The 16691-nt window shown below is 41.8% G+C and overlaps 1 protein-coding gene across 1 annotated transcript in view; it reads right to left on the bottom strand.

Annotated features, from left to right (window-relative positions):
* Window positions 1–16691, bottom strand: part of LOC146074345 (dynein axonemal heavy chain 3-like) — a 1013923-nt gene that overhangs the window by 453232 nt on the left and 544000 nt on the right. Inside the window, 1 exon segment of the mRNA XM_083182299.1 lies at window positions 877–991. Coding sequence (XP_083038425.1) covers window positions 877–991 — 115 coding nt within the window.

Raw genomic sequence — 16691 nt, 5'->3', positions numbered from 1 at the left:
CAGTGGCTGGAAATCAAATAAAGGAGGCTATTACATTAGCTAACACGCGTTTTCTAGCATCCCCTTTCATTTGTGAGCCATTGCATATGAAACGTGTTGTAAGAATATGCCAGATGTGTGTTTGTTTCGGGTATCTTTGAACATTTCTGCTCAATATTCTGTTATGATATTTTTACATTCTCCAGGTTACATAGATTGTTTCTGGATATGGACATATTTTGGACACATAAAATATAAAATAAAATATGTTTAGAGACTATATTCTGGGCCAGATCTACTAAGCTTGAAAAGTGAAAAAAAAACAAAAAAACGGAGAGCAATAACGCACCAGCCAATCATCTCCTACCTGTCATTTTTCAAACAGAGCCTGTGACATGGCAGGTAGGAGCTGATTGGCTGGTGGCTTATGAACTCCATTTTATCACTTTTCAAGCTTAGAACATCTAGCTCACATATTTTGTTTCATCGTTATAAAACTGGATTTATATTCATTATTACTGAAGTTAAAGCAGAACAGGCTTATAAATTGTGGATTTTCAGTTGCAAATATTACATTTTGCAGTTTGGTCATCCAAGCCCAAATGACAAGACAAATGGTGTTCTCTGAATATCCAGCAATCAGGCATTTCATTGTTTTAGGTTGAAATGCGTAGACAGTCTGGCAATGCAGAGCATTTGTCTTTATCTGTAGAACACCTGACAAGAAGCATGATTACTTCTGTAAGGGTCTTAAAATAAAAAAAATGTCCTGTCCACTGCCTGGGTTATTTATTATATGCTGAAATGCTGACCGTGGCTAGGAAGCAAGAAATTGTTTAGACTGGATGCGAAAATATTTTTTTCCTTCCAGATTTAACATGGCGAGCGTTGTCGTACCTGCACAGTGTGGCTTTCCTCAGCAGTAAGCATTGCTGGAAGTTTTGCAGCCAGCCAGGACTCCGTCAGTGGCTCCCATCCTAAGTCCTTTGCTTCCATATAAATCATGCCACATCTGAAAAACAATTTGTGCACACATGTGTGAAAATCATATATATTATATAATGGAAATTATAAGATCAGCTAATTGTTAACCAACTTTTGGTTTGCGGTCATACAGATGTCCCTCTCTATCATTGCCGGCGCTCACCAGAATGTCCCCGCTGGCGGAGAGGGACTCCATTAGCCTGGGATGCGCGAGCATCTCACACGCACGCGAGTCCCAGTCAGTCAGTGACTGTACGGCGGGACCCTGCCCGTCTCCGCTTATGGGGGGGGGGGGTGCGGGGAGATGGGGGCAAGTGTCGGAGGGAGCTCTGTCTGAATGAGGCACATGAGCATCTAGTACGTGCACGCCCCCTTCCAATGACTGGACCACCAGCCCCTGCAAGCATGACAGTGGCTCAATCTGTATGTGACTATATTGATAAATCTAATAATATGTTTTTCTTACTGGGAACAATACCAGGGTAAATTACATAATAAGAGAGGACAGCAGATGTCAATATTCCACACCATGTACAAACATTCTAATAACATTGTCATATACTTGAGTAAATAGAACCTATAGTAACAAATGCCATCTCAGTTAGATAAATACAAAAACATTTGTACTGTATAAAATAAAGTACTCTGAGAAAGACACCTACACAGCCTGTCTCAGTCATATAGTAGGGCTGCCAATAACACTTGATCATCAATAGATTTAAACAAAAGGGGGGGGGGCGGCGACTAGGGTTTAACTATGTTAAATGTGCATATTTTCTTGTAATATATATATATATATATATATATATATATATATATATGAGAAAGAAGGGTTGTGGCCCCGTCCTGCGCTTGTAGGTGGGCAGCACTACTCTAAAGACCCCGCCGCTAATGGGAGTCTGATGTGAAGAATAGGGAAGAAGGATATAGAGGTGCGCTCAAAGGGTGGTTTCACCAGTCCACAATTTGTAAAAATACAGAAAATTTATTTTTTACAATAAAACAATTTAAAATGTACAAGTCTTGAAATCATCTGTAATCAATTTCGTGGTTCAGTACAAGACTTCAATCACAGGTGCAACATGATCATATGAGAAACCCTACGCGTTTCGTCCCCTAGGGACTTCTTCAGGGGTAGTACACCAAGATCTAAAAAATGGTGAAATAATGCCATAAACATAATGATAATAATTTTTTTAAAAAAGTTTTCAAAGAGTGGTTTCTGAACATGAAAAGCAGGAGGGAGGAATCAAATAAGGAGATCGAGAGGAGGAGAAGGAGGAGGACGAGATGGTGAATGATACTCAACGTGGGACTAAAGGGGTACAGACCGGAACATCCCAAGTTTACCTCAGTGAGAAGGGTTTGTTAAAACAGTGCACATACCGATAAGCTTTTTAAACCTCGATTGCGTATGTAAATGTAGAAGTACACTCTTGGGTGAGTGCTTTGGATGGTGATATGGTCTACCAGTCCTGTGCTGGTCCACTCAATGGATGGCAGCAATTTCTGGAAATTTAATATAGCATCAATAGATATTTTGATTGAGTCTCCTATAGACACAGCGACCAATATATAACCGCTAAGACAATCTGTCACGTATAGCATAATATACAATTTTTTCTATAACAAGATGGATTCATAAGAGTTTTGGTAATCACGACCATATTTGGTTTCGATGGTGTGATCTCAGTCATATTGAAGAGTATAATCGTGGGCGTACATACCAGAACTTGGAGCACAATATAACGCCCCTTCAGCTGATGTCCTTTTTTACGTAACCGTCAGTTCTAAATAATGATAGATATTGGTCCGTTGTAAAATACAAGTGTATATTGATATGTTATTTCTAGTGGCAGAATTTGTGAATGGGTTACTGGCCCAAGCGGTATATAACAACATACTTCTCAGTATGTGGTTTGTAGCAAACTTAATAGGGGGATATTTACAGATTGTCTACCCGTATTGTATAGGGGAATAAGGTTTTCACAATAAGAATTTCATAAGGAGATTGGCAGTCCTAATGGTGCATAACATACAGTACTGTAGACTGGAAAAAAAAAAAAAAAAAAAAAAAAAAAAAAGGTGTATGGGGTGCGGAAGCAGACCCATCTATCAAGATAAATACTTTTAGAGAGGGGGAAAGTAGGGAGCACAGTTGCACAGTTAATAGGCAAACAATGTGGATAAATCCATATACACGTTTTTATATATATATATAGTGTGTGACAGGGTCAGCATATTCTAACATGAGGGTAATGTGGAAGATCCAGTCCAGGTTTTAGAGTAGCAGCAGCAGAAAAATTAGATCCAGTTCAGGTTTCCTAAACTGAATTGATCAAGGTTTGGCTTAAAAGCAACACTTGTTGCTTCCTGTTATTATGTGTCCAGGGCAGGAGGTCATTGCTCTCAATGCTGAAAAGCGGCTGGGTGATAGTATGGTAATATTTGACAAAAAACGTTCTTCACTTGGTGATAGATCGTATGAAGACAGATTAAATATGATAGATTCTGCGCTATCGGGGGCTTTCTTGCCCGGGTACTGTTTCCTCTTCTGGCCACCTTGGCACGTAAATCTGCACGGGGACGTCCTCTTCTTTTTAAAGAAGTGACCCCTAAAGGGGTGGCCAATGAACGGGCACTTTCTTGGTCTGTGTTAGAACTTGCAGTGTCAGGAGAGGATTTTGTCAAAAGGACTTTCTTTTGTTCCTTCGCTTCTCTTCAATAATTTTCAATGGAATATTGAAAAAATAATAATTACAAAGGAGCTTAAAATGTAAATAATTTTTTGCACACCAACCTGCAAAAGAAAAGAATGATGACAATAACTCTACACCTACATGCCTACAACAATTTTGTGCACCCTCTAATTTTGTACTTTTATCGAACAATTCAAGTATAAAGAATTACACTAGATTGGTGGTACAAGAGGTGCATAACATCACGTATCCACTGCCAGAGCTCCATCCGAATCTCACTCCACTAGAATGGCATGCACTAAAAACCTTGTCTTCCAACCAGAATTTGATAATCTGCGAGGCGGATAAAGGGGAAGGCATCGTTCTCCAGGATATTGGCGATTATCGTAAAGAAGCTGAATTCCTACTTTCGGATATGCCGGTATATACACCAATTCCCCGAGACCCTACTCCCCATTTCAAGAGGACTCTTCAAAACATCCTTCAACGTGCAATACAAGTGGATCTGATTTCTTCTGATACTGCTCATTCACTCAATCCAGATTTCCCATTAACCCCTATTTTTTATACCTTGCCAAAAATTCACAAGAACTGTACTTCACCGCCATGCTGTCCAATTATAGCTGCCCGTGTCTCCTTCTTTCAACCTACAGCTATTTTTGTCAGATTCCATCCTCCAGCTGTTGATTCAGGGGGAACCTAGTTTTATTCTGGACACTGGTCATTTCTTGTCAAAATTGCAAAACATTAACAGTATAAAATCACCATGTTGGCTCGTTGGCTTAAATGTCGTGAGTCTGTATACCTCGATACCCCAAGACTTTGGACTGAATGCAACCAAGAGGTTCTCATTTAACACTGAACAGGTTGATGTTATTGTAGAATTATTAGAGATGGTTTGTGCAATAATTTATTTATTTTCGTCAGACAGTACTATTTGCAAGCTCGGGGCTAGGCAATGGGTTCTAGCGCAGCCCCGAGCTATGCCAATATAGTCATGTATTCTATTGAATATGAAGTCTTTAATAGCAAGCCTGATGTCATGCATAATTTTCTTTTCCTGGGACGTTATATAGATGACCTATTTGTTTTATGGTCTTCCTCGGAAGATTCATTTAGGTCACTTACTGACAACCACAATCTGTCACCCAGTCCTATTAAGTTCACTTGTACATTGAGTACAGAACTTATTCATTTTTAGATGTTGCGGTATCCATTTCTGACAGCATCATTTCTACTACATTTTTTAGAAAGCCCACTGACAGTAATCAGCCTTTATCCATGTCAAGTTGTCATCCAGTCAGTTTAAAGAGAGGCCTACCGTATTCGCAAATGATACACATATTGCGGATCAACAGCAACCGGGCAATAGCCATATCCAGGGCCGGTGCCACCACTAGGCAGCTCTAGGCATTTGCCTAGGGCGCCTGCACCTGGAGGGCGGCAGTTTGCCCATCACCCCCAGCATGGAGGGTTAGCGAACTGTGTAAAAAACTTGCGGCGCCGGCGTCCCTGCAGTGCTGGAGCGGGCAGGGGTGTCCGTGCCGTGGGGGTCCCTGCGGCGCTGTCATTGTGTATAAAGCTGGCGGCGGCCGGCGGGGTCCCTGCAGTGAATAGAAAATAACTAGCACTATGCGCGCGGCAGCACGAGAAGTGCTAGTTATTTTCTATTCTCTGCAGGGACCCCGCCGGCCGCCGCCAGCTTTATACACAATGACAGCGCCGCAGGGACCCCCGCAGCACGGACACCCCTGCCCGCTCCGGCACTGCAGGGACGCCGGCACCTCAAGTTTTTTACACAGGTACCACCACCACCGCCCCCCGGCACCGGGGCGCCTCCACCCCGACTCGCCTGGGGCGCTCTGGTGCCTTGCACCGGCCCTGGCCATATCACAAATACAGGCTCTCATTAAAAAACGTGAGGACCGGGGTTATCGTCGTAATCTACTTGAAGAGGCAAAGCACAAAGCATTGGACCTATCCCGATATGATTTGTTTACCAGAAAGGAATGTAAATCAGTAGGAGATCGATTGCCGTGGGTCAACAAATATAACCAATTGTCACCCAAAATTAATAACATATCTAAGAAACATTGACCCATTGTCGCCTCTGATCCCCAACTTCCATTTGCCACCAAATCTCTAATGCCTTGTTATTCTAGGGGCAAAAACCTTAAAGACTGGTTGGTTTAAACCAACCTGTCCCGTGTTAAACCTACCACTTTCAATAATTTGTCTGCATCTTATCCAACTAACACCTCTACAGGATGTACACGTTGTGGTTGTGTGACATGCCAGTTTATAACTGCAGGATCATTTTTTAACCATCCTCATACGGGAAAACGCATTTCTATTCTGCATAAATTGTGACTCCTGTTACATTGTATATCAAATAATCTGCCCCTGTAGTCTTTCTTATGTTGGCAAAACAGAGGGCATATTTAAAGATCACATGTTTGCACACTGCTCCGCTATTTGCAATGCACTGGCCACCGGCTCAAGTGAACAGCCGGTCGCAAGACATTTTATGCAGCTCAAGCATCCTCTTAATTCAATCCGCTATAGTGTTACCGGTCCCTGCCTCTTTATAAAGTGTGAATCCAGTTGGATTATTAAGCTTGAAGTTATAGCACCTAAAGGACTAAATGAGAACATTTCATATGCATGTTTTCGCTAATGCCAGCTCAGATTTCGAATTTTTATTATCAATATGTCTGCTAGCAAGCATTTGTAACTTTATTATTGTTAACATGCCAGCTTATTATATAAAATGTTATTTTGCTATTTTTTTCCAGTTCCGTGCTTTATTGAAATGTTGTTTACAATCACCATAGCTACGGCGCTCTGAGACCACAGCCGGCTTGCTGTAGCAGGGTGGTGACGTCATCTCTGAGCACCTAACGATGCACACAGTGGCACTGCACGCCGCTTCCTGGCTCTCTGTTATACAAATGGAGGTATAAAGGTATGTTCTTTTGTTCACTGTATTTGTCTTGAAAACTGTTTTTATTAAACTGAAACGTTGCCAATTGCTTTTCAGAGTCTCTTTTAGATTTATGTACGAGTGCCGCACCTACTCTACCTCTATATATGTATATATACATATTCCTTTCCTTGAGGGTCCAAGTGGACGATCAAAGATATGTACAGGAAGGTGAAAATACAAACAATAGAATGACATCAAGACCCCCTTTAGGAGTAGTCACCCGCACCGGAGCAGGCGGCAATACACGCGCAGGGGCGGCCAAAACGAGAGGAAGGCCAGGTCGCAAATACAAGAAGTGAATTTGGTGGTCAATCTCTCCAATCATGTCTTGTCTGAAACTGAACAAAAAGTCTTATAGAATAGAGGATTATCCTTTGTTCCAACAAATCACTTTAAAGAAATTGACTGGAAAATCGACACAAGTAGACATTTACGAAATTTAAAGCTAAAGGAACATTTCATGAACCATTCTAATCCAGAAAGCACCATTAACACACATCCCTTTAGGCCGACATAATCTTTTGAACCACACACGTTCAAACCCTCATTGAAGTATTACAGTTGGATGCTGGAATCAACAGTATCCAGAGGAACCAAGGATGCCGACAAAGTGGTGAACAATTTGAATAAAGAAGAATTTCAAGCCTTGAAAAGTCTGAGCGAAAACAACTCACTTAGAATACGCTCAGCCGATAAGGGCGGGGCAATTGTCCTTCAAAACATTGAAGACTACACCTCAGAAATCTACAAACAGTTAAGTAACATCATGGTATATGAGGAAATACCTGGAGACCCCTCATTGGCATATAAAGCAGAAATTGACGACATCCTGGAACAGGCACTTTTTGATAAGATCATCGACAAGACCACCAAGGAGACGTTGGTACAAAAATTTCCTATAGTACCCCTCCTGTATAGTCTACCAAAAATTCATAAAAGTTTGACCTGTCCTCCAGGATGCCCCATAATTTCTGCAGGAAATTCACTATTTTGCGTCATAGCCAAGTATGTCGACCACTGGCTGCAACCTGTAATTCAGGCAGAAACAACCTATCTGAAACATACAACAAATTCTTCATTATTTTACAGCAATTAGGACCATTACACCCACAGATGTATTGCTATGCTGCATCGATGTGACTAGTCTGTATACGAACATACCCCATAAAAAGGGATTAGACTCTGTCAGAAGCCTACTCACAGATAACATCCAATATCAGGGCCATTCCATCGAATTTCTGATCCTGTTACTTGAAAAAACCCTACCAGGAATTTATTTTATTTCAATGGCGAGTACTTCCTACAAAAAATGGGATGCGCTATGTGCAGCAATGCAGCCCCGGCATACGCCAATGCCCATATGTTAAATGTCGAAAAGAGGGTATTTTTGAACAATCCGAACAACATTGGATATTATTTTATAAACGTTTCATCAATTACATCATCCTCTTCTGGTTGGGAATGCAATTGGAATTTGAACAAGAGATGTCAACTGTTAACACAATGGACTCAACAATTAAATTCACCTATGAGTGTAGTTTCCACCAGATCCATTTTCTAGATGTCCTAATAACCAGAGAGGACGATGGATTGAGAAGACATGTATGTCAAACCAACCGACATGAACACATTACTTCATTACAACAGTCACCATCCATACTCACAGTTCTTAAGGTAAGGTAAGTAAGGAAAATCACCAGTAACGAGATAAAAGCGGTCAAACAGATGGATGAGCTCATCACTAAGTTTTTACAGAGGGGGTATCAATTATAAGATCTCCTTATTGCTAAGAACAAAGCTCTAATGTTGCCAAGGGAAGTGAGTTTAAAGACCAAACCCAAAAAGACTCAGAAGATCTTACCCTTTGTAAATTATCATACTACAGTCAGTGAGGTAATAAGCAAAACCATCAAAACCGCATGGCCCATTTTAGCATTAGACCCCAGTCTCCCATGTTTCAAGAAAACTCGTATCCTCAACTGTCAGAAGAGAGGAAAAATCTAAAAGACGGGTTGCCCAAGAATGATGTAACTGCAAAAAAATCTGCTAGTGAACACTTCATGACTAAAAGAAATGGATGCTATAAGTGCATAGGCTGCAGCACATGCAGTTATTTAGAGACTGGGCCCTTCATAACCCATCCCCATTCAGGACAGAAGATACCCATACGGCATGTGTTGAACTGTCTGAGCAAATTTGTAATTTACATCATTAAGTGCCCTTGTGGCCTAGCATACATTGGGAAAACTGTTTGCATCTTCAGGGAAAGAGCTAATCAACATCGACATGCAATTCGACAAATACTGTACTTGATGGGAAAGAAGTCAATCAGCCGATGGCAAAGCATTTTAAGTTGGCAAGACAATCCTTGGCGCAATTGAGATACACGATCATCGATCAGGTTGAAGTGCCCAAAAGATGAGGAGACAGAGCCAAGTTATTGTTGCAGAAAGAAACTCTTTGGATCACAAAATTAGACACGGTGGCCCCTAGAGGACTGAACGAACAAATATCTTGGACCCCTTTTCATTAATACCAATAATGTTTTGATGAGTGTCTTTTGTTGTTTGATTTTTTTGTGCATTTTCTTGAGTCATCTAGATTGTGATTGGGACATGTTTCCAATAATATTGATTTTTGAGCATAAGTATTTTTCCAATCATGAATATTTTGGCAATACTTAAAATATATATATATACTGTGTGGTGCACAAACAGCGCTATCCCTCACTTAGTGATTAATATATGTGACAAATTTAACAATAATATATACAAGTGGTATTGTCAACACTCCAGAATATATACTGTGTCAGCAAAAGTTTTCAAAATGGCCTAATTCCCTTAGGACCAGAAAAAACATCTATTTGGTGGTAAAACTTCTGCGCCTTCAGTGCTGACAAGGAATAAAACTGTGACAATCCTTAATATATTTTCTATGTGCGTACCGCAACAAATAAGCAAATTCACGTGTAGTGGTGTCTTTCACTCCCAGATATTCATCCCTTTCTCCTTCCAGAATCCGCTGGAGGCGTGGAGATGTTCACGCGTTTGTATAAAAGGATGATATCAGGGTTTCAGTGAAAGAATATATATAAATCTGTGCAAAAAAGTGCTGTTTTTCTCTAAAGTGCTTAGTGCATGAGAAAATACTTAAAAAGGTGAACAACGCCACCTTGTGGCTGTTATTGGTATCACACGTGTAATCACCCTGTGATAAAAAAGAGAGTTTTAAAAAGAGATGGACTCACACTGGGGTTAGCTCTGTCCAGGTGTAGTTCCCATCAGGCTTGGTATAAAGGCCCTTAAAACCAAAGAACTCCCAACAAAGGGGAAAGCTGATAGCGTAATATTGTTTTTATAAAACACATTTATTTCCAAACAATACGCATAATAAATAAAAACAGAAACAGTAGATGGACCCGTACATTTGACATAAAATCGTGAGCTTATCTGATTATAGTCATCGGGAGTGGAGAGGTATATATATATAAAAAGCTTTTTTTAATAAATTTTATCTGGGCCAATATCCCTACATAAATAACTGGCATTTGTCCAGTATATACTGACTGATGTCCCCATAAAGGAAATATTTTCCCTTCGGCCTGTATAGATAGCACATTAATGCTGAAATTTGTACTTTATACATTATTCACCTTAAACACTTCTTACATGGTAATCCAGTTCTTTGATACATTTTTTAACATTGATTTTATTAATTGTTGTGTTTCACTTTAATAAAATGTTATTTTTCTCCAGATATCCCAACGCCGTACACACACACAGCGATTCCAACTGGTGCCCCTTAACTCCAATCACCGGATTGTGACGCTGCAAGCGGCAGTAGCAGTGTCTAACACGAGTGGAACGCATATTTCCTGATACTCTGCATTCCAATGACGGAGATTTTAGAGGCGGAGAGACGTTATTAGGTATGGATAGCGGGTGTGCGGTGGCAGGACTGCGGGAATTGCACTGTCTTGTTATAAGGTATAAATGTAAAACTGTATTATATGTTAACTGTCGTAGACTAAAAATCTTTAATAAGATTTGAAACGTTGGCAATTGAAATCACCAGTCTGATGTCTTATTGATATTGTTGAAATCTTTTGAGTGCCGTCCACCTTCCTGTACATATATATATATATATATATATGCTGTGGCTGTGCTGTAGCACTCTGGGGTCCCCTGGGACTAGCTAGCTCCGGTGCCCTCAGGTATGGCAAAGTTTGCCCTGAATACTGCATATAATGTTTGGCGGGCGGCATTTAGAGACTTGTTGAAGCCAGATACTGAACTGAAAAAAGTGCTTTAATAAAGACTCAACATTTTGGGGCCCCTGTCCCCAGGATCCTGACGAAGGGGACGAGGGCCCCATAATGTTAGATCTTCATTAAAGCACTTTTTTTCAGTTCAGTATCTGGCTTCAACAAGGCTATGAGTGCCCCCCGCCAAACATTATTTGCAGTATATATATATATATATATATATATATATATATATATGTATATAGGCAACAAGAGAAAGAAGGGTGCGCTCCATAGTGCATTAAAAGCATTTTTTATAGGGTAAAAAACAATAGCCCAGGTACATCACAGTATAGCCTTGTACCGAGTGTATTAATGCTGTGGACTGGGTACCACAAGGTTTGAGATATACAAGCCAAAAGGCAAAGCTGCTCACGCTGCTGGAACAGGGTCTGCTCGATATCCCTCAGATGATTCGCCTGGCTGGATTGCCGTGCAGGAAACTGGGGGGGGGGGGGTCCCGGGACACACAGACTCCTGGAAGCCAAGCCAGACACTGGTGGAGGATGTAGGATGTGAACAGTGCAACAGTCCCAGGACTACAGTAATATGAAACTTCTGACAATGAGAAGGTAATCTGGCATAAATGTAATGGGCATTACTGTGTGTGGCATTATATGGTGTCAGCAGCACTACTGTATTGGGCATTATTTGATGCAAGAGGCCATACCTACTGAGTGGGGCATACATTGGGGCAAGGAGCATCACTGTGAGGGCATATTATGATCATGGGGCATAACTGTGTGGGACATACTGTAATATTGTGCAAGGGGCATCACTGTGATTGGCATATTATGGTGCATGGGTCATTACTGTGTGGGGAAAAATATGGTATATGGGGCATTAATGTGTGTGGCGTAATATGGCATAAGAGGTCGCTACTGTGTTAGTGGAAGGTAGTTTTTTCCTTTGTGGTCACACCCACTGAAGTGAGTTCACACCCATATTTTGGATTCACACATGACAAATGTCTATGGGGAGGGCACATTTTTAAGTGTTAACACTGGGAGCCAAGCCCTGGTTGTGAGATAGATGCATGTACCCACTTTAAACCTCATTTGCTATGTTAATGCCCTGTCTCTCATTTTATATAGGTCCACCTTCAAATTTGTATCATGTGCAAATACTAGAAAAGAGACTGCTGCCAGTATTTTTAACATCATTTTAATTTTGTTCATGATAATAATTGTCAGTCAGCCGTGAGTAAATCTAACACAATTAATTTTCTTATATTGTTGGTCGACCAAATAAAATAAAACATGTACACTTTTCTAACATTAAATCCTACTTGACAAAGTGGGTGGTTTTAGTCACAATAATACAATTTGACCTTATAGAATCACATTGTAATATCTGTTTAAGCTTTGTAGCTATGTGGAGTTCTTGAGAAGCTTGGTTATCTGCTATATATTCTATGTTAGCCTCACTTTTGTGCAACAATGTACAAGTGGTATTATTACTAGTTAACTGCAGTACATACCACAAAATCCAAACTGATCATAAACCTCACAAAAACTAGTTCATTTAGGTCTCTTGAACGCAATTTATCTGACAGCAGTTGATATTTGTCATAGCCTTAGCTGAATTTTCTTTGCTCATGAAAGAAAACGACATACATGCTGGTGAAACCTTGAATCACTTCTCAGCTTCTGCTGCCCCAGGCACATATCGAATGTTAAATATGATCCAGGATAATGGTGTACTGACATTGTAATTTACATAATCTGTTATATTATGCAAACAGGGATAATTCCAACATTGTCAAAAGTCACCCCACAGTAACAATATTGCGAAGAACACTTTACTGGTTATTGTCACAAGCAAAATAATGACTTTTGTACAGCAGCTTGTTCCTAGTCAACTGAAGAATTAGCAGCGGGAGATATTTGCACATAAACATAGTAAAAAATAAGCTTCCCAAGAAAAAGTGTGTACTTAGTTATGAGGTACATACCCGATATTAAAATATGTTTTTAAAGCAGGGAATAGTAATGTTAAAGGGTTTTTGTGCAAATTACCAGAGAACTCTGGAGAGCTGCAGAAGTGAGTCTTTACTCAATGCAGTCATGATGAACAATGGCTGCTGAGGCATAACAATCACTTCCTATATGACAAATTGGATGGCAATAATTAAAATTTCCACCATCTTTATAGAATATACATTTACAAGTTTAATGTGTATTATTCATATTATTATTAGATGTATTATTATTAGATGCACATTTACCCAGATCTCAAAATGTCATGGCATATTATTGGCTCCTTCATGTCACTGTTTTGGATAGCTGAACAACAAATATATAATGTTGACGTTAAGAACCTAGTAAATTCAAACCAGTTCACTCTTATTATTCATCATTGTGTAGCTACTGTATTATGAATTGTTAATGATGACATAGTAGCACATTCAACTTACATCCTACACTTTGAAACCTCTGTCCCGACAGTTATTGCAGCCTAATAAAAGGTTGCAGCTTGCTTGAGCTGTTCCAAGTTACTGGTTGTTTTAGTTCCCCACACAGAGGGCACCCACGGAGCTGTATTATTTTGTATTCTTTGAGGAGAGTGCTGAGCTGACCAGCCAAACTATATATACAGTATCTATCTATCTATCTATCTATCTATCTATCTATCTATCTATCTATCTACTGTATATATCTATATTTATATATATAGATATATACAGTATATATCTATATATATATATATCTATATATATCTAAATCTATATATCTATATCTATATATAGACAGTGCTCAAAGTGGGCTGGTATACAACTGTATGACATACCGGCACTTCGAGCACTGAACTTTTTTTTTTCTCCCCTCTCTGCAGCAGAGATGGAGATTCCACGGCCATTCACTGTAGCACAGAGGAGACTGTGTAGCTGCTGTCACCCGGCGATAGAGAAAGGTGGGGAGATGACAGGCTGGGCTGGGGGTCAGGATGCATCGTGCCCCCACTGTCATTTATTTATTTTAGCTCCGTAGCAGCCGCCCACCCATCCACCCACCTAGAGAATGGCAGAGAAGTGACAGCCGGCAGAGAGCTGCGAACTGCCCATGCTGGCTGGCTGTCTTCAGTGCAGAGAGTGTAGAGCAGTGAACTGCCCATGCCCGGCAGCCTTCAGCCGGTTGCGGCTATTTGAAATCTCATGCTGGGTTGCGAGACCACTGATTGGCTGACATTCTTACTGCGCTAGATTTCAAATATCCGCAACCCGCTCTGAAGACTGCCGGGCATGGGCAGTTCACCACTTTGCACTCTCTGCTGGCTGTCACCTGACTGTCACCTCACTGCCATTCTCTTGGTGGGTGGGCAGCCACGGCGGAGCTTAAATAAATAAATAAATGACAGTAGGGGGCACAATGCACCCTGACCCCCTGTCATCTCCCCACCCTATCGCTATCGCCGGGTGCCAGTCTCCTGTGTGCTGCAGTGAATGGCTGCAGAATCTCCTCAATCTCTGCTGCAGGGAAGGGAGAAAAAAATCATCAGGGGATCCCAGCCATGCTACTCAAGGCATATTATGCACCCTGACCCCCGGCCCAGCCTGTCATCTCCCCACCCTATCCCTATCGCTGGGTGCCAGCAGCTACAGTCTGCCGGGTGACCAGGTGGCCGCGGCGCTTTCATTGTGGCAGCTATCACCGTGAGAATAAACCCCCTTGGCAACGAGCATGTAATACCTCATAGTAACAAGCATGAAACCCTCTTGGCAACCAGCATGTTATCCCCTGTGGTAACAAGAATGGAACCCTCTTGGCATCGGGCCTGAAGCCCCTGACATCAAGCAGGAAGTCTCTGGCATTGTGAAATAAACTACTAGCAATGAGCATGTGGGTAAGTGGCACTTACATGGCATATTATGTAATGGGCATCACAGTGTGTGCCATAATGTATAATGGGCATTAAGGTATGTGGCTCAATGTGTAAATGGTATTACAGTGTGTAGCGTCATGTGTAATGGGCATTACGGTGTGTTGCGTCATGTGTAATGGGCATTCCGTTGTGTGGTATAATGTGTAATGGGAATTACGGTGTGTTGCATCATGTGTAATGGGCATTACAGTGTGTGGTATAATATGTAATGGGCATTACAGTGTGTTGCGTCATGTGTAATGGGCATTCCATTGTGTGGTACAATGTGTAATGGGAATTATGGTGTGTTGTGTCATGGGGATGCAGTTACAATCCCGGCGGTCGGGATCCTGGCGTTCAGAATCCCGACGCCGGAATCCCGACCGCCGAAATGCCGACACTTTCTCCCTCCTGGGGTGTCCACGACACCCCTGGACGGAGAATAAATTAGTGTGCCGAGCGTAGCGAGGCACCGGGCCCGCTGCGTGGCGAGCGCAGCGAGCCCACAAGGGGGGGTGATCCACGTCCCCCCCTTGTCGGCATTTCGGCTGTCGGGATTCCGGCGTCGGGATTCTGAACGCCGGGATCTCGACCGCCGGGATTCAATACTGAATCCGTGTCATGTATAATGGGCATTACAGTGTGTGGTATAATATGTAATGGGCATTACGGTGTGTTGCGCCATGTGTAGTGGGCATTCCATTGTGTAGTATAATATGTAATGGGCATTATGGCGTGTTGCGTCATGTGTAATGGGCATTATGGTGTGTGGTGTATTACAGTGTATGGCATCATGTGCTTTGCGTATTATGGTCTGTGGCATTCATGGCCACACCACTATTGTGATGAAGCCACTCCTCTAGCTTTGTGTGACCACGCCCCCTTTTACATGACCACACCCATTTTCTAGAGTGCATGCGCCTGCGGCGCACGCTGAACAACATTCTTAGCTTTTTCATACCCCCACTTCAATATTCACACAATATTTTAGATAGATAGATAGATCAGTTAGGTGTATGCCCATTTGCTGTAGTATCTAATTTGTTCTGTGTATGCCTGAAACTGATAGGCAGATCTGATGATTGTGCCTCTATAAATTTGGAGAAACAGAAATGGGGGGGGGGTTGAGACATAAACCTAGTGCATATGCTTTTCTTTTAGAGTGGGTGCTCACTTAATGGGATCTGGCACAATGCTGTTGGTCTCCAAACCATAATGTAAACTAGGGGGGAGGACATCTGAGTTAGAGATGTGATGAATTGAACCCACACTATGCAGTACGTAATGCAGATAAAGGTACACAATCCTAAAACAGGAAATGGAGAAAGGATAATGCGTAAAATATATTAATAAACTATGGATTATCCATAAAGTGCCCGTTATAACGTGCAGTGAAAAAAAGGAAAACAGGGATAATGAGGGCTGTAACGTGCCAGCCCCACAGGGCTGCAAGTGTGAGGTAAAGAGTCAGTTCTTCTCGGTGGTGGTATAAAGAAGTCTGCAAGCGCAGACACAGTCACTAGATGGAAAAAAAAACAGAGGGTGGTGGTGCGTCCCGTCCCCTCCGCAGTGCACCTCTCACCTGTGTGTAGTGAAAAAGTCCTCCTGAGGGTCCTGGTCTGTCCCACGATGTCATGCAGTTCTTCTTGCTCCAGCTGCGGCTTGACAAAGACCGCACAGCGGCTGAAACGCGTTGGATACATATCCACCACAACAGCACAAGTTCACATAAGTCTGCATCCAGCCTTCACCAAGTCTCCTCCCGTCCCAGCAGGGAGTCGAGCGCACATCGCTCCTACTACCCTGTCACTCCCGGCCGACGCTCTCCAGCCAAACCAAGAAGTGATGGCGGCAGTAGCTGCAGCAGTGTGGAATCATA

This window comes from Crinia signifera, chromosome 4 (genome assembly GCF_055691185.1).
Source record: "Crinia signifera chromosome 4, ASM5569118v1, whole genome shotgun sequence".
Lineage (NCBI taxonomy): Eukaryota > Metazoa > Chordata > Amphibia > Anura > Myobatrachidae > Crinia > Crinia signifera.
The sequence above is the reverse complement of the archived record's forward strand: the minus strand, read 5'-3'. Positions and strand labels throughout refer to the sequence as shown.